The sequence below is a fragment of the Onychomys torridus genome, chromosome 2, assembly GCF_903995425.1.
Source record: "Onychomys torridus chromosome 2, mOncTor1.1, whole genome shotgun sequence".
Taxonomy (NCBI): domain Eukaryota; kingdom Metazoa; phylum Chordata; class Mammalia; order Rodentia; family Cricetidae; genus Onychomys; species Onychomys torridus.
This window is the reverse complement of record NC_050444.1, coordinates 119,972,402-119,996,338: the sequence shown is the minus strand read 5'-3', so window position 1 is coordinate 119,996,338 and position 23,937 is coordinate 119,972,402. Positions and strand designations below refer to the sequence as shown.

Genomic DNA, 23,937 nt, shown 5'->3' with positions numbered 1-23,937 from the left:
AGGCTTGAGGTCCATGTGGACTAGAGGAAGCAGACAATGGGGCATGCACAGGCAGAAGACTGGTGCCCTGGGAACTTGAACTGTATTGACTGAGTGAGAAATGTCCAAGTCCTATCACCCAGGTGGGGAAGGCTGATACAGAAAAGTGAAAATAACGTGTTCAAGATCACACAGCTAACTGGAAAGGCAGAGTCCCAAACGAGGGTGGTCTAGCTCAGCAGCCATGACTCTACTTAGTGTCCTTGGCGGTAGATTGCTCCACACTGCCAGCACCTAAAAAAGGTTTAGACTTTGATACTAAACATGGAAGGGTGACAGTATAAAGTTCATACTAGGGTCCAAATGTCCCAGCTAGTGGTGATGTTGAGGGGGTGAGGTAATAAAACCTTTAAAAAGTAGAGCCTCACAGGAGGAAGTAGGTCATTAGGTGTGGGCATTGAGGTTGTAGAGCCTGGCCTCAATTCCTGCTCACTTTCTGCTTCCCGACTAGGGACACAATATGATCAACTGCCTCGGGATGTTCCTACCTCCACGCTGGACTGTATCCACCATAATTGTATCCCCTTGAACCATAAGCCAAAAGCCAACAACAACATCTTCTCTCTTAGATGGCTTCCTGCCACACAGCTGGTCACAACAAGGAAAGTGACTACTGTAGCTCATAACAGAATAAATGTGTCCATAATGAGCAAGAAAAATTAAAACACTAAAACTCTGTCCCATTCCAGTTTGAATCACAACTTTTGCCACTGTGTCTTTGGAAAAGAGCCTGTGCGGACTTCAGCTCCTTCACCTGCAAAAAAGAGATGTGCTGATCACAGCAAGAAGAACTTCAGGGAAATGCTGTGCAGCAGGTGAGAGCAGGTACCACACCTTCAGCACTGAGCACAGCCCGGCAGGGCAGGCAGTAACTGGAGCTAGAGGTATTATTATCTAAAAGGATGCTTGCGCAGAATAAAGGCAGCATAAACACTGTATTCAAAGCTTTCATACTGCTTCTCTTTCCGACAGGAAATAAATACTTGTACTTTAGAGATGGCATTTTTCATCCTGAGTGTTTCAATAACAAAGACAGATTTAACATCTATAGCAACATTTCTTTGTGCTTGACATCAACAGGCCATATTATCACAACTGGAAGTCTCATGCTGCACAGCACCACGTTTAGTGTGCTTTAGAAAATGCAGCCATGCTCTTACCTGTCCAAATATACTTTTCCAAAATGGTTTGTCATGTTATAATTGATGGAGCTTCATCATTTCTTCACTAACTTGTCTACTCTGAGGAGAGGACTCACCACGCCCCCAACCCAGCTGCACTATGGCAGCTGTTGTCCTGGCCTGCCTGGATATCACAGCATCAGCTGCTCTAAAACACTTCCTCAGAGCTTCCCCATCTATAGTCCCTCAGAAGCTCCACATGGGATCCCAAAACACACATTGTAAACATCTGACCAACAAGCACACAGAAGGCACTCTGCAGTTGAGAATATCGAGGAGCCAATAAAACTGAGACAGAGTGCTCAGCTTTTCCACGACACCAGAAAAGGAGATTTCAAAAACCAATGACAGGCCATGCATGGTGGCACATGCCCTTGATCCCAGCACTCTGGAGGCAGAGGCAGGAGGATCTCTGTGAGTTCGAGGCCATCCTGGTCTACATAGCGAGTTCCAGGACAACAAGGAATACAGGGAGCAACCCTAGTTCAAAAGAATTTAAAGATATGATTTTTTCCCTCCAGATGGACAAAACTTAACATGACTGAACACAGCATTGTGGATATTGGGGGGGGGGGGGTATTCTCACAGGTTAGTGAAGTCTGGCATTAGCATTTTTTAACACAGTATCATATATATAATGACCTAGTGACCTCAGCTACACTTATTTATCCTAAATAAATAACAAAAACTTATGAAATGGTGCTGGAGTACAGCTCAGGCATAAAACAACTGTCTTGTGGGTACAAAGCTCTGAGTTAAGCCCCAGCACAAGAGAGAGAGGAAGAAAGGAGAGTTAGTTGGGAGAGGGAAGGAGGGGAGAGAGAGGGAGAGAAAAAGGGCAGGGAATATGAATTCAGAGAGGAAGGAAGGAAGAGGGGAAAGAAAGTTAGAAAAGAAAAGGAAGGAAGGAGGGAAAGAGAGCAAAAGAGAAAGGAAGGAAGGAAGGAGGGAAAACTCGTGGAGTTTATAGACAGATGAATAGAATGTCTTTTCCAAAATTATTTACGATATTACTCATTCCTAGAAATTATCCAAGTGGTTATCAATGGTAAATAACTCAACTTATCATTATGACAGACCATTCTACTACTTCAATGTTGGGAGCGTTCTCTTCTGGTCATGTAAAGTAATTCATAACAAGCCAGTGTCCCTAACAAAAACAATCAGAAAATAAAAAGAATGCTTGGCCAGAAGATGAAGAGTAACCAGGCCAGCCAAGACAGACACCAAAATCCTGAAGGGAGGAGACTCACTGAAGATGGTGTGACCTTGACCTCGGTACTCCTTCCCATGGGGAGCCATCTGAAGTGTGAAGAGCAACAGGCTGCAACATGGCAGAGTCTGGCAGGAATCCAACAGGAAGAGGGAACGGAGGAAGCCTTTGGCTGTCTTACAGATGAGAAAATCAAAACTTTAGACTCATCAAGGCAGCCAGATCTGAAAGTTTAGCATTAGTCAAGAATACCCCAACTTTTGCACACAAGGACGAGAGACAGCAAAAGCAGAGCAGAGGTGTTTCTTGGGGAGAGGGGGAATGACGAACATTAAATCTAGAGACCTGGAGGCTGGTTCAAGGATGGGGGTGTAACTTTGTCCTTTGATATTGCTGATTAGAAACCTGGCAATGATTAACATCCATGCATCCTCCATACACGCTACCCAAACCACTTACTGCAGAAGCTTATGGGGAAACTAACAGTGAGGTAACTAAGAAAGGGGGTTACCTGGTGTCTGCTCTGCATACTGTCTGTCTGTGGCTCATAAAGGTAAAGACTGGGGTTGAAAACAAACAAGGGAGACACGGAGCCAAGACAGCACTGATTCACTAAAACATCTGCACATTCTTAAAGAAGACGGAAGAAATTAAAGAAAGTGTAGCCCCCAAACCAAGTAGAGACTTGGTGCTGTGTGGGCCAGGGTTCTGGGAAAGGGCTAGGGGAGAACTGTAGAACACATGCCACCCTTGTGGGCCTATCCTGGACAGCATCACTCTTCTGGGTGAAGGCACCCCTGACAAACAGCGAGTTTAATGCAGAATGGGTATAGACAAGAATAAGATCAGTGAACTACAATAGAAAGCATTCATGCTGACAAGCATTTAAACTATAAAAACAAAGTGTTGAAAGAGGGACAGCATGTTCTAAAATAAACAAGTACGTGTATTTCCAATCTGAGAAGAGAGAAAGGACGGAGCAGATGCCCTGTGTTAAAATGTAATCAATGAGAATCTATTAAACTGATGAAAAGAACCCAGCCACAGTCAGCACAGTAAATACAAAGAAAACACATAGGAAGTGGATACTTCACATCAACCAACAGGAAGCAAAGACGAAAACGCATGTTTAGCAACCTTCAACAAAGAAAGTCAAAAACACCAGAAAGACAGCAGGAGGGCATCCTGAAGGGGACATCATCAACCTGCTGAGAGAAATGACTCCAGATTAAAACCGTGGGTCCCACAAAACCATGTCTGCTTGCAGTACTGGAAAAGGGAGCCGGTGGTCACAGGAACCCTACCACAGATGACAACTTTAAAGCCTTGATTAGAAGCAGCTGTCATTCGATGGTTGTAGGAAACCATAAGTCAAACAGAATCTAGGAAAGAACTGAACACTGAAAAGCTAGAGAAGAAATAATATTCAACCATTCAAGAAGGTGCCACCATGCTCCCAGAGCAACAGCCTCCCAGAGTTCACAGATGGAAGAGAGAAAGCTAACAGTGGACATGCTTACAGCCATAGAACAGACACTCTGCCTCAAGTCCAGTCAATCCCCTCACTGGCTTGAGAGGGTGAAATGTAGACAATCAGGCAAATGGGAAATCTAATTTCGAAGCAGATTCTGGTATGGGAAAGACTTTTCTGAGAAATCTGTTCAGGATTGGCCAATCTTTAAGATCTTACTATGCTTTGAACTAAAGCTAAGTTGAAGGCTTGGCTTTGATTTTTCTTGATTTCCTAGTTCTCTTTTGTAAACTATTTGTGCCCTTGCCTCAGAACAATATATGTGTGCATAAGATGCAGCGGCTAGACCTAAGGCCATTTCCTGGAAGCAGTGAGGAAATAGAAGCAATGCCCCTAAGCATGTAGGCTCACTATGCTAAAGACATAAGCAGAATTGGTCTTTTAAGAAGAAACTAAACTTTTGCTTCCCAGGATCCTCTCCCCTCCCTTCATCCAGCAGCTTACAGGACCACAGCCATGTGGTTTCACGAGTCTGCCCACTTTTCCAAATTATTCAGAAAAGACTCATTTCTTTTCTTCTTTCTCTCTCTTTTCTATGTATGCTTTTCCTGACACTTTGGGCTTCTCCCACATTTGGCCTTTCTCACTCTTTCTTTGACGCAGCCCTCCCCACCCCCACGTGGCTGCCTGTCCACCCTGTGGCTGACCTCTGTGCCCAGCGAGACAGCATGGCTTCCTTTCCACATCTTCACTCCCCTCCTCTGGGTCTCCAGCTGGCCTGCCCTGGTCTTTATTTTTTGTTTGGTTTTGTTTTAATCTCTTATAAAACTATCCTTGAGCTTCCATTTGAGTTCATCCTTAAACTCCTGTATTGCTGCAACTTAGAAAAACAAGAGGGGACCCCAATTTCTTCTTTGTCTTCTGGGGATCCCAAATGTGCAGTAACACAAACAGAAAAATGACAAAACTAAATGTAACCATGGTCAATGATGTTTAAGTAAACCTAAGAGGCTTATCTAATTCACACCAAAGGCAAAGGCCAAACAAACACATAAGATAACTAAGTAAGCAGTAATACATTCAGAATTCTGAGGCGACTTGAAATTTAAAAACAAATATATTAAGAGACAAAAAAAAAAAAAAAAAAAGAAATGAATGAAAAGGAAACTAGGTGTGGTGGCAGGGGCCTCAATATCAGTATTTGGGATGCAGGTGCACTCTCTGTGAGTTTTAGGCCAACCAGGGCTAGAGTGATGCCCTGAATCAAACAAATAAACAAACAAATAAAAAAAGAATGAATAAATAAATAAATTTGCTTCAACATATCAAACAATTCAAAAGGAGAAAAGAATCCCAAATATGTATGCGTCTAAACCAGAGGTATGTGTCTAAACCAGATTTCAAATTACATGAAGCTAAAACTAATGGACAAGTCGCCATGTATAAAGTGTTTCACACTCGTCTCTCCAAAGGAGATCAGAATACTGACCTGAATGATACAGTGAACCAGCGCAACCTAACACTTGTCTGTAGAGCACAGTCGCCAAGACAGGCCCAGGGCTTCCCCCAAACCCAGTTCCTATAGTTAGCTTTCTACTGTGAGAACACCGAGACCAAAGCAACTTCGGGAGGAAGGACTAGTGCAGCTTACTCTCTCAGGTCACAGTCCGGCATCAAAGGAAGCCGGGCAAGAACTCAAGGCAGGAGCTGATGCGGGGTCCATGGAGGAGGGCCAGTGCTGCTTACTGGCTTGCTCATGGTGGCTTCCTCAGTCTGCTTTCTTACAGTAGCCAGGACCACCAGCCCAAGGGTGGCAGTGCCACAGTGAGCTGGGCCCTCCCACATCCTAGAGAACACACTACAGACTTGCCTACAGGCCAATTTTATGCAGGTATTTTCTCAACTGAAGTTCCATCTTCCCAGTTGACCCTAGCTTGTGTTGAGTTGGCAGAAAAACAGCCGGCACAGAGATTAAGATTCTACAGAGCGCGTTCTCTGACTTGCAAGAGAGTAAATTAGAAATTAACAATGATGAAACATTTAGACAAACTCCAAATGTCTAGACATTAAATGAATTAAAACAATCTGTCTATAAAAGAAGAAAATTACAAAGGATATTAGGAAACATTATTACTTAATGACAATGATAAAAACACATATCAAAATGTTTCAAAATCAAATAATGAGAAGTGAAAATTTTAGCTTTAACTGCCTGTGTTAATTTAGGAACATGAAAGTCTAAAAATAATTATCTTTAACCCCCCTCTTAGGAAACTAGAATAATAATTAAACCCAAAGCAAAACAATTAGACTTCACAAAAACATTAAACTTTGTTCTTCAAATTAAACCCATTTAAAAAATTAAAAGATGCCACAGAATGGTAGAAAATACTTGCAATACATATAGCTAACAAAGGCTTTCTACCTGGCCAGTACACTGAAGAGCATATACACTCAAGAAGGCCAACAACCCATTTTAAGAACAGGCAAAATATCTGACCCAACAATTCACAGCGGAAGACACAGGAGTGACAGAGATGCACACGAAACATGTTCTACATCATGGTCAGTATGAAACACAAACTTGCTGGGCACGGTGGAGCACACCTTTAATCCCAGCACTCAGGAGGCAGAGGCAGATGGATCCCTGAGTTTGAGGCCAGCCTGGTCTAACAAAGTGAGTTCCTGGGCAGCCAGAGCTATTACACAGAGAAGCCCTGTCTCGAAGAAAAAAAAAGAAAGAAAGGAAGAAAGGAGGGAGGGAGGGGGAGAGAAGGAAGGAAGGAAGGAAGGAAGGAAGGAAGGAAGGAAGGAAGGAAGAAAGAAAGAAAGAAAGAAAGAAAGAAAGAAAGAAAGAAAGAAAGAAAGAAAGAAAGAAAAGAAAAGAAAAGAAAAGAAAAGAAAAGAAAAGAAAAAAAGAAACACAAACCAGAGTGCACACTCCCCCAAAAGTGAAGATTAAAGGGAAAAAGGTGTGTACTACTTATAAGATAGACATAAAAAAACACAAAGAGATTGACAACAAGAGAATGCAAAAGACACAACGCTCTCACACAACCAAAGAATTCTGGGAGGAGGAGGGAGGAGAGCAAAACAAAAATAAAGGGAAAGGAGACATTGGGCAAGAAGCATCACCTGAAACAAAGATATTTTTCTTTAAAGTAAGTTTTAAAACATTGTTTTTAATGGTGTGCGCATGTGTGTGTGTGTGTGTGTGTGTGTGTGTGTGTGTGTGTGTGCGCGCGTGTGCGTGTCTGTATGTCCGTCTGTCTGTCTGTCTGTGTGGGGAGTGTATGCACATGAGTGCGGGTCCCCACAGATGCCAGAAAAGGGTACCTGATTCCCTAAAGCTTGAGTCACAGGCAGCTGTGAGCCACCTGGGTGCTAGGAATGGACAGAACTCAGTTCCCCACAAGAGCAGCAAGCCTTATTAATCACTGAGCACCTGTCCAGCCCCAAGTAATATTCTTATATTGATAAATAAGAAAAGCATCAAGCTACCAGAAAGATCGCTAGTTATAAGCTATGCAAGTTATACACTATACAAAGAAATAAATGACAGAACCAAAGGAGATAAACTCTATAACCATAATGAAAAGACTAGAAAGCTCTGTAAATAACTAGAAAGGGGGGAAGAAAAATGTGAACAATGATAAATAATGAAATAGCTGAATAATAATAATAATAATCTCTTCAATAAAAGAACTGAAACAACAAAATTAGCAAACTTGACAAGACAGTCATCCACAGAACACTGTCTCCAAGGGCAGAAGCTCTGTAAGAACACCCCACTGTACAGTCTTGATCACACACTGAGACAGGAAATAAGACGGCTTCCAAGATGCTCTCACTCAGCGTGCTCTCCACTCAGAAGGTGAGCGAGAAGTCAAAAACACACAAGTAACCAAAAACCACAAGAGACCCAAAAACTAGGCAATAACCCCCTAGATAGTCCAGGAGCTAAGAAGAAATCACAGAGAAAACAAGAATGTGTTTTTAAACTAAACAAAAAATAAATAGCCTGTCAACCCCTGGCAGGTAAAGATGCTCTCTGAGGAAAACGCACAGCCTTGCATACAGACAGTCCCCACCTATAGAGATTCATCTTGAAATCTGCCACCTTCATGACTGTGAGAATAAGAGAAGCATTCGAGAAAACCACTCCTGAAAATCTGAAGTCAGACGTAACATCTAACCAAAACACCAGCAAACCAATTCTAGCCATTTATTAAAGGATACTAAAACTGACAGGGGATGGAGATTTAGCCTAGCAAGCGCAAGGCCCTGGGTTCGATCCTCAGCCCTGGGGGAAAAAAAACTGACAAAATTGAGCCTATTTCCAAAACAAAAGGTTGGCTTAACTTAAAAAAAAAAAAATGTAGCCAATGCACATTAACAGATTGAAGGAGAAAAAAACATAACCATCTCAATAAATTCAACAAATGTAAATGACAAGTTACAATATTCTTTCATAATAAAAAATATTTGCCAAACCATGAGGAACTAAAGGCAGATGCTTCCACCTGATGGCCAGCCACTGTGGTGGTCTGAATGAGGAATGCCCCCACAGCTCAGGCATTTGCACACTTGTAAGGAGGTTTGGGTGATGCAGCAAACAGGTGTCACTGGAGCTTTAAGATTTAAAGCCTGGAGGCTCCTCCAGTTGGCTCTCTCCACTTCCTGCTCTCCTTGAGATCTGAGCTCTTGGCTTCCTGTGCCTGCCGCCACACCTGCTGCTCATGGTCATCCTTTCCTGCCACACAGGGTCTTATCCCTCTGGAACCATAAGTTCAAATAAACACTTCCTTCTAGGAACTACCTTGGTCATGGGGTTTTATAACAGCAACAGAAACATAGCTAATACAGCCTCTAAGAAACCTTACAAGAACCATGAGAACTGATGTGAAAAACCAGACATTACCTTCTTCTAAAGTCAGGGAAAACAAAGTTGCCCACCATCAGCTTTTGCTGGCATTTCTGGACATCACACTAATAATGAGATGGGGAAACACTGATTGGGAAGGAAGGGAGGAAGGGGGAGAGAGGAAGGTTGGGTTGTAGGTGGGTTGATTGCTGGAGATAAGGTCAGTTACATAAGTCAATTATATTTCTATAGGCAAGAAATTTGTTTTTAAATGACTATATCTTAATATCAAACACTTAATAAATCAGACAAAATATGTCATCCCTATATACAAAACCAAGTTCAAAGCTTAAATTATTAAGAATAATTAAGAATAACTAAGTAAATGACAAATACATCAATAATAGATGGGAAAATTCAGTGTGTTAGACACTGGCCAACTATCCCATCAACTCCCCAGGCAAGTTTTTATGGACATACAATTTAATAAGATCATTATAAAATGTATCCAGGCATGCAAAGATCCAAGAACTTCAAGTCCACTTTGCAGAACCACACTAAAGGACAGTGCCATTTGTAACAGTCCCAACCCTGTTACACAGCAATAGGCATTGTGTGCTATGGATGAAGGACTAGTCACAAGGGAGCAAATCTCCAAAAAGGCAATTAACTGTCATGACAGAAATAACAGTTGTTGTCTATTTGGTCTTTGCAGGCAGAGTCTCATGTAGCTCAGGCTAGCCTTGAACTTGTGCTCCTCCTGCCTCCACCTGTAAGGTACTAGGATTAGTTATGGTATTGTACCACTATGGCCCCAGATCTACCTTTCAATACTTGTGGCTGAGTATATTAGCTGTCCATGGAAAAAAACAGAATTACCTTGATCACTTCTTCTTGTGGCATGAAAGAGCTAATATAATGAATCTTCTTAGAACTAAAACAGAATCAATTTGCTAAGGCAAATTAAAGTTTCTTAACCAGAGCACAAAACACACATAAAGGTAAACTTGGCAGACCAGTGCATTCAGATTAGGAGCCCATACCCACTGACTCCTTACTCAATAACCTCTTAATGCACAGAGCCTGATAAGTCACTTGATCCTTCCTACTTATCATGCCAAGAAACACTTTGGCTTTTGTAAATATGAAGTATCATTTATAGAGCCAAATCCATCAAGATTCACAATGAGAAGTTTAAATAATAGTGACATTTAATAATAACTACTGGAAACTCAACAAAGGGCCAAATAACATTGTAATTTAATACATAAACTTTGTAGTTTATACTCACTTAAAAATGCTCTGCTAACAATGATAAATCAGCTATCACAGGTGATTAAAATAGTAATTAGGGATGAAGGCTCCTGTCCAACAGAGAAATAGCACAAGACCTGTGAGGCCCAGGAACCGCTCCTGGAACTAACAGAGAGCCAACTGCTACACTGACCGTGGCTGTTCTCCACAACACATCTCAGCAGTAGAGGCTCAGATGCTCATCTTGGACCATGACACTCATAGGAGTAACCTTCTCCAGGTGATTAAAAACAGCTACACATGATCTTCTTTTCTCAAGCCCCCCCCATAGGTCAGAGAAACAAGGGGTGTAGAACAGAGGCACCACTGGCCTTCCAGAAAGCAAACAGAGTGATAAGGGCCTAAGGCATTATAGATTCATATGTTTTTAAAGTTTTAATTTGCATACTTCATGTTTATAACTAAAAATTTCATGCATGTAAAAAATGCTTTCTAATAAAGATTAAAACTTTGAATATATCCTGCCAATTACAGCCACATATGGAGAAAAGAATATTTTCAGTTACTCATTCATTCCTTTAAGAGATACAATCTTCAAGCATTATAGATTTATGAAAAGTACTATGGCGTGGGTGAGGTCTAAGTAATCCCTAAGGGTCCATTGTGACTAAAGGCGTAGCCCCAGTATGGTGCTACAGGGAGATAACAGATGCTTTCAAGGGGAGCCAAAGAAGAGATGGCTTGTGTCACTGAGGATGTGCCCTTGAAGAGGGACTGTACCACCTGGATCATCATCTCTTTTCTCTTCTCTGGTTCTAGACGTAACTGATTTGCTTCTACACATGATCCTGCCGTGATGTGCCACCATCTTCTATTCTCACCAGAACTGGGCCAATGCAGGCATTCAACATGCCCCTGATTCTCCATAACGGTGGGCTGAACAAACTTCTATTATAACTGAGCTGTCTCAGCATTTTGTTATAGTAATATAGAGATGAGCAGTTCAAAGGGTTAACATAGTACATGACTTAATGTTTGGCCTGTGCATGTGCCAAACATCAAGACAACATACATGTATTGTCAGCTATATGAGGTTATGGGTGATATCGCTCTGTATGCTGTGAATGTGTTGCTCCCATTAGTTGATAAATAAAATGCTGATTGGCCAGTAGCCAGGCAGGAAGTATAGGCGGGATAAACAGACAAAGAATCTTGGGAAGAGGAAGGCTGAGTCAGGAGTCACCAGCCAGACACAAAGGAAGCAAGATGTGAAGGCAGAACTGAGAAAAGGTACCAAGCCATGTGGTTAAACATAAATAAAAATTATGGGTTAGTTTAAATGTAAAAGCTAGTCAGTGATAGGCCTGAGCTAATGGCCGAGCAGTTTTAATTAACATAAGCCTCTGTGTGTTTACTTGGGTCCAAGTAGCTGCAGGACTGGCAGGTGAGAGAGATTTGTCCTGACCATGGGCCAGGTAAGACACAGGAAAACTTCAGCTACAATGAGGGACACCATATTTTCAGCTGTTGATCACTTTACCTTTGCAGCAAGCTGTAGTCCAATTTTGTCAGCTTCAGCCTCCAGTGTTCTACTGTATGGTCTGTCAAACATATACTAAGAAGAAGCGGGACACAAAAAAACTCCATTAAGTGGATTTATTTAATGATCAAAGGAATTCAAAAATGAATGTTAAATTAATTTCACAGAAAATCTAGTATGAAATGTCTGTCCTCTAAGATATAAAATGTAAATGTGGCCATTGTTTCTTCCATTCAACTCCCACTTTAAACATGAAAAGGAGAAAAGTTAGGCACGTGCCTTCCCAGACAGCCTGTACTGCCATTAGCGTATCTCATTTTCCACTTATAATCTCCACTGCTGAAGAGAGTGTGCCTAAGAACCCATCCTGGTACAGACCTAACTGTGGCCAAGGAACACTAATCTATCTCACAGTTCTAAAGGGAAATCGAAATAATACAGGTATATGAGAGCCAATAACACTAGCAGAAAACTTCAATGGGAAAATTAGCCACAGAGGAGAGCCCTGTCTGTGATTAATTATCTTCATTTCCTTTTCTAAATATTGACTAGTTAGGAAAATAAAATTTTCTTCTGACTTAAATTTTTTTTTAAAAACACGAACAGCTATCATAACTTTAATCTTCCCAATTACTTTTATTTATGAGAATGTTTTCCAATTAAATTCTAATTTGCAGTAAAGCACTAAAACTTTGTAGGAGCTGGATAAAGAAGCAGGACTTTCTGATAAAGAAGCTATTAATCCAGGAAGCAGCTTTTCAAACACATGCTTGTGATGGATACAAGCAACCAGAGCCGCCATTCACAGTATGTGAGCGCAGAACATGGCTTCCTTCCCCCTCGCTTACATCTGTTTTAAGCTGAAGAACTGCAAGGCAGGGGTCAGCTCTCAGTGCATAGGCTGAGTGTGCACCAGGGAGTGTGCTAACCCAGCAAAGCATCGGCTTCAACAGAGGAACTCATGGGGCAATATGCAAAATGGAGGCAGTAACAATAACAAACTCCTTGATTTGCACAGAGGATTACAAGGGCCGACAGTAAAATTAATCATCCCTATGAACAGAGCTCTTAACTTCATGCCAGGTACTATGCAAACGGCTTTAAAGCAGTGGTTCTCTAGCTGGTGTGATTTGTTTGTTTGTTCATCTGTGGGCTCTCGAGGACATTTGTAAACGTTTGGAGTTACAAGGTCATGGTGTTGTCACCTAAGTAATCTCATTGGGGGACCCACCCCTACTTTTTTTCCCCAGAGTACTCTTGAGCAGGGAGAAGTGGGAAATATTTAGATAGAAATTCAGACTCAGAGAGACAGATGGAAACACAGGATGGCCTAGGGAGGGCCTGGGTCAAAACCTACCACCCCCTTCTGTCTCTGCTAAAGAACTTTTAAAGGAATTCCAAGGTGTGGAACAAAAGGCCTTCCCACAGCATAGACAAGTGCAGACCATTCCAAACACTTGGTAACCATATATGTGGTCAAGCCATCCCCTAATGCAACCTTGCTGTGTAAAGCAAGCTCAGCTCTCACTAGGAAACCTCTGTGGGCTCCACAGTCTCAAATACATGAACTCAAGCAATCCTCCTGCCTTAGATCCTCAAGTAGCTGGGACTATAAGTGCATGCCACCATACCAGCTTCGAGAGGCATTTTTAAATTATTATTTTATATTAATTTTATGTGTATACGTGTTTTTGCCTGAATATATATACCCCATGCATATGCCTGGTGTACATGGAGGCCAAGAGGGCATCTAATCTCCTGATTACAGACGGTTGTGAGCCACCATATGGGTTCTGGGGGCCAAACTGAACCCAGGTCCTCTATAAGAGTAACAAAGGCTCTTAACCATCTCAGCCATCAAGACACTGTGGAAAGCAAGAACCATGGGCATCTACTGAGTAGAGACTGTATATGCTAGAAAACCCACAACACCAGGACAAGTCCCATAGCAATAATAATCCAGACCAAAACACCAGTAGTTTTGCATTAACAGAGCCCTGCTGTATCATTCAGCCACCACAGTAACTAAGTGAATGGCAAGGAATGTGGGCAATTCTCACTCTATAGGGCATCACTGCCAGCATCCCCTCATGCTCCCAAAATATGGTGCGCAGGGCATAGCAGAGAGAAAAACATCTCTTGACAACAGAGTCACTGAGGGGCCTCAATTTAGGAGAAAAAAATCCATACCAAAGGCATCCCTGTTCTTCAGTTTAGTTATTAAATTGGAAAAATTATGCCTAAGAGGAATAAAATTATTTCAAGGGAAAAACAGCTACATTGCCTTAGTTATCATCAACTCTTCTGATTCTATTAATTTATAAGGCATCTACTTATAACAAGGGGAAACTGCATCAACTCCATTGACAGCCCAGCAGGTCAGTGATAACAAAGTTCCAATGTGACATCTTACCATCTGAACCTAAATGTTCTTTCTTCTTCAATTTGAGAATCATTGTCTCAATCTGGTTAACACATCTGTGGGGATCACAAGACTGATCCTCAGTAAGGCAGTATGTTGAACAATATGAGGGACTTAGTCATGAAATGATTATTATTATCAGCACTAAAGCACCTAATACTGGCCCCCCACCAGGTATTCTAGGCAATGTTGGTGTAACTGTGCATTAGCAGCCATGGAGAATGATATGAAGCTACAGCCAGCCCCACACTCATTACAACTTCAGGCTTCTTGGAAGGGATCTCTGGAGGAAGGACACCACTGTCACAGAGATACAAGAAGGACCAGTGACTAGGTTTTTCTCTCTGTGATATCAACAACTATGAAAAAAAAAAGAAAACAAAACCAACACAGTAGCTCTTTTAATCAACCCTTATATATCACTAGACAGATGTAGAATTCCTTAATTAAATGCTATATGGGAACAGCACCTAAAAATGACAGACATTAAAATTCCATATCTGACTCCAAGACAGACCTTAGCATAGTTCTGATCCACACTGCTTTACACCGATACTGTTGCATGTTCACCATAGGCCATCTCAGACTCACCTCCTGCAACTTTGATTGTATCCACTGTCCCAGAAGTGCCAAGCTGTCTCGTGGACAAACAGCCCAAATCATTGTGAGAAAAATCATACCAAGGAAATCCAGTAGGTGAACCAAGCTAGCCTTTTCTGCCTGAGAATAATAAAATGATGAAAACCACATTTAGTAAATGGAGACAGTGCATATTTACACTTTCTAGCCACCACTTAATCATACTAAATAATTACATGGGTTCAACTGGCTGACATGAAGACCCAATTTTTTAAAACTATTTTATTATGTTTATTTTCTATTTGTATGTATATATGTGGGGCATGGGCATGCCACAGCACAAGATCAGAGGGTAACTTGTGGGAGTCAGTTCTCCCCTTCCACATGTGGGACCCAGGAGCTAACTCAGCCAGTCAGGCTTGGGCCAGAGTTCTTACCTGCTGAACCACCTCACCTGCAAAAGACCCAGATTTCTCCCCTCTGTCCATGCCGTCTGCTGGGAGGTCCCTTCTCTTTACTTACACACTGGTGAATCATTTATGCCTTTAACATTTTACTACTTTTGCTGAGCTAATTATTCATCGTCACAGACAGTGAGAACTAAGAAACTAGTTTCTTATATTAACCAGCACAATGATTCCTCTGGTACAATAAGCCCCATTTTATAGATAATGAAGTACAAATGGAGATTTTATGACTGCCCCAATTCACACAGCTATTAGTAAAAGGACCAAAAAATCCAAGCCGAGGATATTTTGGTTTCTAACATTGACACTATGTTCTACACATCAAATAAAAGTGTTTAGCACACTTATATTGTTACATAAAGCCTAAGTATATATAGATAATGCACTTAAGACAAGAAAATTCAGAAAAAGATTACAAGTTCAATTAAAATAAAGGTATTTGGTGCTTATGACCTAAAGCATCAAAGAATAACACATCTATACAAGTTTTTGGTTTTGAAAATTTGTTATTTCTCACTGAGAATTGGGTTCTGAGTTTTGGACATACTCACAGCAGCAGCCAGGAAAGATTTATATAAAATGTGTGTTCTGCCCAGGAATGCCTAGTAAAAGTTAAATGCACAGGCTTACTCACCACTAGTGCATATTAGCATAAAAATGCTGATGCAGACTTGGTACCAATCACTACCTGAATGGACACAACATGGCTGAAACTAAAATCAGACTATATATGACCTTAACAAGATAATCTCTCCTCACAAAACAACTATCACCTAACAGTCGTTAGCTGTAAAACAATTATTGAATTATTTTACTATGAAAGACTGAAGTCAAAATGACAGTGTTTATGAAGAGAATAAACTTGTTATGGATTATTAAAGAGTATAACCAAGGCTGGAGAGACAGCTCAGCAGTTAAGATCATTGGCTGCTCATCCAGAGGTCCTGAGTTCAATTCCCAGCAACTGCATGGTGGCTCATAACCATCCGTAATGAGATCTGGCGCCCTCTTCTGGCCTGCAGGCATACATGCTGGCAGAACACTATACATAATAAATAAATAAATAAATAGATAGATAGATAGATAGATAGATAGATAAATAGATAGATAGATAGATAGATAGATAGATAGATAGATAGATAAATAGATAAATAGATAAATAAATAGCTAGATAAATAAATAAATAGCTAGATAAATAAATAAATAAATCTTTTTTAAGAGTATAACTGTTATTAGTCTTAAAAATTAGAAATATTTTTAAAACCGTGTATTTATAGAAAAAAAAGAGAGAAACAGCATAAAAGTCACATTCAATCAAAACTAAGACTTCCAAAAGAGAAAAGCACTGTGTTAATAAAAAAGACCTTTGTCAAAGAAACAGTAACTGTTTTCCGTCTTGGCTGTTCCCTGCCTCGTCTGTTCATCTGACCACCATCCTGCACTGGTGGGGGTGGTGACCCTACCCTGACAGGCAGTGACTGGATGCCAGAAATCAAATCAGCTGAATGGTACCACCTTTTAAAGCTACAACAGCCACAGCTGATTTGTTTTTGCAGTTATGACGTGGCAATACATTTTTCTGAAAATATCCCTCAACCACAAAGGGAATGAACTTTTTCCAGACCTCACAGCCAATTTCTAATAGAATACGCTGTGAGATCATTAACTTTCTTTCCTACTGTGTACTCAGTACAGGTTTAAGTTTCACCAAACTTACTATGCCTTAGATTTCTAATGCAATCAGCTGTTACAATGAAAGCTAATGCACAGCTTTAATCTTAAATCATGTTACTTTTCCATGCCCTGACCCAGAATAATGTGTGTGTGTGTGTGTGTGTGTATGTGTGTGTGTGTTTGTGTGTGTGTGTGTATGTGTGTGTGTGTGTGTGTGTGTGTGTGTTGTAGCAATCATTTTCTGCTAGCAGCCAACAGGTCAAAAGCAACCTTAAAGAACAGATCTCCTGCCAGGCGGTGGTGGCACACACCTTTAATCCCAGCACTGGGGAGGCAGAGGCAGGTGGATCTCCGTGAGTTCAAGGCCAGCCTGGTCTCCAAAGCGAGTTCCAGGAAAGGCGCAAAGCTACACAGAGAAACCCTGTCTCGAAAAAACCAAAAAAAAAAAAAAAAAAGAACAGATCTACAATAACTGTTGGAAGTAACATGGTAACATGTAGATACAAGTTGGCAACACCTGCTTGCAATATTGGTGCTATTATAGGTCAGATGAGGTCAGTAATGTCACCTCTTCTCTTGTAAAACCATTAAAGATTTCTGCTTAAAGATTACCATGTCTTCTGTGTTGTTCAATAAACATAGAGCAAAGTCCTTTTTTACAGACTGGCATAAACAGAGACACAAATTCAAAAACACTCAGATATAGGCAACAGGGACAGATAGATCACACACATACGTGTGATAGGCTGATGGAAGGCACAGGGAGAGAAGGGAGAAACCAAATTTGGCCTTACGCTTTGTCAAACTAATCCAAGAGAAAGTTTGTGTCTCATTCACTAATGCATCACAGATGAACTATGACACCATTATTTGAGAGATGTTAGAATACACTGTAATGATACTATCTCTGTTGCTTAGATTTGTTCTGATATATATTTAGGGAAAATATTTTTTAAAAATTTTCCTTAGGTCAAGAGAAGTCAGGGATGCTTCAAAAAAGAACTTTGGCCCAGCTCATCTTATTATTCCTTAAAGAGTACACAGACTTTTAAATGACTTTGAGAAGATTACTAAGCGTCGTCGTCATTTCCATTTGAAGTTAATACTATTTGCAATTAGGATTTAGCATATTGCAAATCCTTTCACAAGTATTTCACAAAAACACCGGCATGTTCTCATTTAAAATATTAATATACTTATCTCAATATGCACAGGTGATCCATTCACATTTTTAATGACTAGCAATCAAAAATGAGTACAAAAATATGTTTCATGAGTTATTAAAGATCTATATGGCCACTGTTAGTCTTTTTAAATGTTAGTTTCCTAATGTATAAATCAGGGATGATAGAAACTCATAAGTTATTAAAGCTCTGAATGAGAAGGAACGTATTAGATGAAGCTCTGTAAACTATCCTGGCAAAGTATCATTACTGCTCCACATTCATATCATGTTGCATATCATTTAGACATTTTCCAACAATATTCCAAGACTTCTTTTGAAAATAAGTAAGAATAAAAAAATTGATTTACCACTTAAATAGTAGTATCACTTTCCAACAATTAATTTTCTGACAAATTACAATTATATTAATATTATGGAAGTTTAAATTTTAATGTGAAATAATTAGAGGTTGAGACTAATTACATTTTAGCAAAAGAGACAAGTGATAAAAACAGTATTTAAGAGAAACACTAATTATTCAGTATCATATACTAAAGATTGCAAAAGTCTCAAAATTAGCTAATCACTTTTTTTTCAGGTACAGAATATGGCAATTACATTCCATCATTAAAGAAGAAAAAACAATCCTGAAAAGATTGAGTTCCTTAAGGATACAACTTGGCACTATCGAAGCAGCATTTAATAGCTGCATGTCATTTGGATACTCACAGCATGCCCCAGGACCGCATGTGCAATCTCATGGCCCAGAAGGAAGGAGAGCTGGTGAGTATCAGTTACACTATTCAAAAGCCCAGTGAAAACAAACACTTGTCCATTCTGCACATAAAAAGAATAACAGAAGCAATTAGCCCACAGCAAAACTTACAGACATTAGAGCTAGCAACAAAAACGCATTTTAAGGGATTTACTTACTGGAAGAACAAAGGCATTTACATCTGGGGAATCAACCACATGAATCACCCAGTTGATCTCGGGGACCCCTGGGACATCCTGATTGCATTGTGTTAGATGATGGACCACCTCTTTAACAGTCAGGTGTCGGGGGTCTCTCTCAGGCAGCATATCATTTTTAAATTCTTCCATCCACTGCAAGGTTTTTAAAAAGGATTATGTAAGAGCTTTTGCACTACAAATGTTTATGCTGGTTCGTGGAAAGTGCATCATTTGACTAGTGTTGGGCATTTTAATTTTGAATTGTGAAAAAAATTACATATATCAAACACATTTCTAGAAGTTGAATTACTCATCTAAAGACAGTATAGTTCTCACAAAGGTTTAAAATATATGATTTTTTCATATAAACATGATTCAATCCAAATTTTATTCTTCTTTTCTATTAATCTATACACAAGTAAAATGCTTAAATATTTCTACCTTCCTAAGAATTTCAGAAAACAAAACTACCTAGATAACAAAGGATTCACATTTAAAACTTCCTATAAAAGAGAAAACTTCAGGGCTCATAGTATACGCAAAGCCTGAGTTTGGTCCTCAGCAAAACATAAACCCAGTGAGGTTACACATCCTTGTAATCTGAACACTGGAGAGGTGGAACCAGGATGATTAAAAGGTCATCATCTACTGCATAGTAAGTGCAAAGCCAGCCTGGGATACAAGAAACCCAGTTTCAGGAAGAACAAAAAAGAAAGAAAGAAAGAAAATGTCAAAAAAAAAAAAAAAAAAAAAACTAATTACTTTCACAATCCACTAAATGGAAGAACACCCTATTCATAATATAGACTTAGGGTTTTACAAAAAGAGACAATATCTCACTAATTGTAAAGGGTTTGATCCACACAGACTGAAAGAAAATTACTAAGATCTCAAAACTAATGGGCAAATCATTTTTTCTATGTGATGCTGACTAAAAAGCCTAGCCATTTCATATATGAAGACATTTTTTCTGAAGTCTTTTTCTGAGAGATTCTTTCATATACACTGAGAAAATTAAGGATATTCTACAAATATTTAATTCCATAAAATATATAGTTTAACATATAAATCAAGTTGATAACCATTTTCAAGATGCATTATAAACTTAAAAGGCTATCAATTACCATTTTAAAGAATAATTTACCAACGTAAACAAATGAAAAAGTCTCCTATTATGGTGACACATTGTGTATCAATTAAAGCTTGCCTGAAGATCAGAGAGCAGAACAGCCACTAGATTAAACAGAGAGGCCAAGCAGTGGTGACACACATTTAATCCTAGCACTCGGAGGCAGAGATCCAGGACTCAGAGGATTTTAGTCAGAGGATTCATGGAGTCAGTGAACTGAGATGTGGCAGTGGCTTGTTCCTTTGTCTCTCTGATCTTTCAGTAAATTTTACTAGTATACACAATATATCACCACACTCTATTAACCCCTCTCCAAGAAGTAAGAGTCTCTGTATCTTAGTTTGCTGTCTATTGCTGTGATAAACACCCTGACCAAAAATCACTTTGGGAGGAAAGGTTTTATTTCATCTTACACTCTCAGGCCACAGTCCATCCTCGAAGACAGTCAAGGCAGGAATTCAAGGCAAGTACTTGGTGGCAGGAAGTGAAGCAGAAGCCCTGGGAGAATGTTGTTTTCTGGTGTTCTCCTCAGGGCTTGCTTAGTTTGTTTTCTTATACACCCCAGGACCACCTACCCAAGGATGGCACTGCTTACACTGAGCTGGGCTGTCCCACATCAACCATTAATCAAAACAATGAGCCACAGGCTTGCATATGGGCCACTCTTATGCAGACATTTTCTCAGCAGAGGCTCCTTGTCGACTGGATGATTCTAGCTTGTGTCAAGTGGACAACACACTAGTTTGCACACTATGTAATTAGAGTACTTTATGATATTTCTGTAAGAATGTTTAGTTCACAGACCAATAGATTAAGCAATAAAAATGTCTAATCCTATAAACACACTTAGACATATATACAGATCCATATGTATACATACTATATATAATATATGCAAATCCATTCATATATTCACGTATTTTAATTTTTAAGCTATCTGAACAGTATAAGATATACCAATTTCATACAAGGTTTGTTCCAATCTTTCTAAAATATTTTTCTCGACCTCTCTTCCTATTAAGACTAAATTCTAGGAGATATTTTAAATTTCTGTATGTATTCTTCTAAGACATTGTTATTATCTTACCTAGGAACAAATTTTTATAGTAAAAAGTCATTGGTCCCCAAAGGGAGTGGCACTATTAGGAGGTATGACCTTGTTGAAGCAAGTGTGTCACTGTGGAGGTGGGCTTTGAGGCTTCATATATACGCAAACCACACCCAGTGTCTCAGTCTACTTCCAGTTGCCATACTCCCAGCCTCCATGTTCCCTGCCATGATGATAATGGACTAAACCTCTAAAACTGTAAGCCACCTCAATTAAATGTTTTCCCTTCCAAGAGTGTCATAGTCATGGTGTCTCTTCCCAGCAACAGAAACCCTATCTAGGACACTATCAATGATAACTCTCCTTTGATAAGCTCATGTATTCATTTGCATTAAACAGATAGGAAAATCCAAGCACCCTGAAGCCATCGCCTATTCCACCAATGGCATTCAGCACATCCCTGAATGTGGTAAATACTGCAATGCAATGATGGTCTCCATCCTTGAGGACACACAAGGACACAAAGTGTGTAATGTGTCACTCCCTAAGTTATTATACTTCTCAAGGAGTTGAGACTTCTGAATCACACCTTCTTTGTGTACTCAGAAGACAAGAGATGATGGTGGCACACACCTGCAACCTCAGTCCTTAGGAGGCTGAGACATGGGGTCACAGGTTGATGGCCAACAGGGGCCACATGAAAAAAAAAAATGGCAGAAAATACAATAAAATTTCAAAAGCCAAAATTGATATTTGGAAAAATTACAACTATCTTATTATACCAACTTTCTTTTTTATTAAGAAATGTTTTATTCATTTTACACCTAACTTTCAAGGTATAAAAATTCTTACAACATATTTACTTACTTGATACCTAAAAATTAAGCACTACTTTGCCTGGTGTGTTAGTTCCTAGGATAAAATAAACAAACCAACAAGGCTGTTGGTCCCACGGAGCTTAGCTTAGTAAGACAGCTGAGCATGGGCACAATCACAAAGATCCAGTTCTCAGCTCAGCCTGAATGAGTCACCCTGTTTGAGCCAGTCTGAGCATCAAGCAAGGCTTTGCTGAGCAGGAGACAGTGAAATACAGACTTGAGCAGAGCAGGGGCTCCTGGGTGGTGGGGTGGGGGTAGGGGTTGCTGAGGAAAGACCACTGCACATGGTACAAAGCCCTCTCCCAGGTATGAGACCTAGAAAAAATCACTACTGTTGTATCAAAACCTACAATTAAAAGTGGTGCATCTTCCATATGTGAAGATGCCTCCTGCTTTAGAGCTACTGTACGCAATCTAATTAAGGACAGTTTGGGCTACGCACCACTTTGTATTCCAGGTCTGACAGAAGTCTGAAGTGCTCCTTCCCCAGTAACAGCAGTTTGCTCCTTCCGGTGACAGGGCTCACTTCCAGGTGAGTGAAATAAAACACTACAAACAGTAGGCCAGAGGCACTCAGACCAAGGAGCAACTTCCACTTATTCCTCTTCACACTGTCTTTAAATAGCTCCTTCTTGTTAGGAGGAAGTGCTTGCCACCATTTCCTTATGCCCCTGTGACAAATCAGAAATGCAGCGTTGGTAAGTGCATGCTCACATACCACCAAAACTCACGCGCCTGTGCTAGGAATCTATGGGGCCAGTCACTTCAATCTTTATGTTTCTCTGTACACATAGCTTTTAACTAGTAAAATCCTTAGCTAAAGGATGAAAAAGTCCTCAACTCTATAAAGCCTTACTTAAAATTCGAAGGCTCACTGGAATTTCCCTCTTCAGCTAGTGTGAAGGCAAACACTAACGTGAGCAGTTGTTTTACAAGCCCCGATAACCAACACTTACTGTCTACCATGCTTGAGGTGCTGTTTTATAGCTACCACTAACCAACACTTACTGTCTACCATGCCTGAAGTGCTGCTCTAGTTATGCACAAATCACCTCATTTGCTCTTCCTAACACCTGGTCACAGAGAACAACCTAGCCAAGGTCACAGAGGTAGCAGGAGGACAACCCGGGAGTAAGGGAATGCCATTTCCTGAGACTGACCACTTAACCACTTCACACAGGTAACATCTCCAGACAATCATCGTGGGGTCATGAAGGATACATCTGTACCTTTCGGCACTGCTCCTCAGACTCCAGCTCAATCTGCAATGGTCCAGCAAGAAACAAGAGATGCCACCTGGGCACTGACTCCAGGAGTCAGCGGCACTGCTCAGAAGCAGAGGCTCCACTATCATCGCTAGAACATGAAGAGGGAAGGGAGGATTGGAAGCGCCAGAGTAAAGAAATGGGCACCATTATGGACGCCTCCTGGGGAGGGCCTTGCTGGCCGGCCATGGTTCTCTCAAGTGCTGGGCTAGGTTCATAAACATTTTGACAACAAGCAATGTTTTCAATAGTGGGACAAAAAATTTCCTTGTGTATACATTTGTCAAGTCTTAATAAAATTTATGACACACACACACACACACACACACACACGAATTCATTTTACAAAGCAATTTTGTAAAGTTCCTGTAATTTACCAAGTTCCTGTTCTCCTAGTTCCACTGAAAGGTCACTGGATTCAATATCAAAGGCTTGGTCTTTGGCCTGGGGCACTACTAGGAGATGGCAGGACCCTTGGGAGATGGTCTGGTGGAAGGATGTGGGGTTGCTGGGGGCGTCCTTGAAGGAAATGTTAGGACCCCAGTCCCTACCCATGTCTCTCTTTGCCTTCCTGGCCATCATGAAATGGACAAGTTCCTCTGCCATGAATTTCTACCAAGATGTGCTAAGTGGCCTGGGCCTCAGCAACCACGGACTGAAGCCTCTGAAAGCATGAGCTGAAATAAGTCCTTGCTCCCTTTATTATCTCAGATGTTTCAATGTCAGACACACGTGAAATGCCTTAGAAAAGGGACTGAACCAGAGGATCATAAAAACACTTTTTTTCTTTTTTT

General features: G+C 40.4%; 1 protein-coding gene across 6 annotated transcripts in view; it reads right to left on the bottom strand.

Moving 5' to 3' along the window:
• Oma1 (OMA1 zinc metallopeptidase) overlaps positions 1-23,937 on the bottom strand; it is a 58,629-nt gene that overhangs the window by 25,189 nt on the left and 9,503 nt on the right. For 5 of the 6 annotated variants that reach the window (XM_036177170.1, XM_036177168.1, XM_036177171.1 and 2 more), the window contains 5 exons: positions 22,321-22,549; positions 18,803-18,976; positions 18,599-18,706; positions 14,576-14,704; positions 11,563-11,637 (listed from right to left, as the gene is read on the bottom strand). In XM_036177170.1, the coding sequence (XP_036033063.1) occupies positions 11,563-11,637; positions 14,576-14,704; positions 18,599-18,706; positions 18,803-18,976; positions 22,321-22,549 (715 nt within the window). The remainder of the gene's footprint in view (positions 1-11,562; positions 11,638-14,575; positions 14,705-18,598; positions 18,707-18,802; positions 18,977-22,320; positions 22,550-23,937) is intronic. The other variant, XM_036177172.1, reaches the window with a different exon arrangement.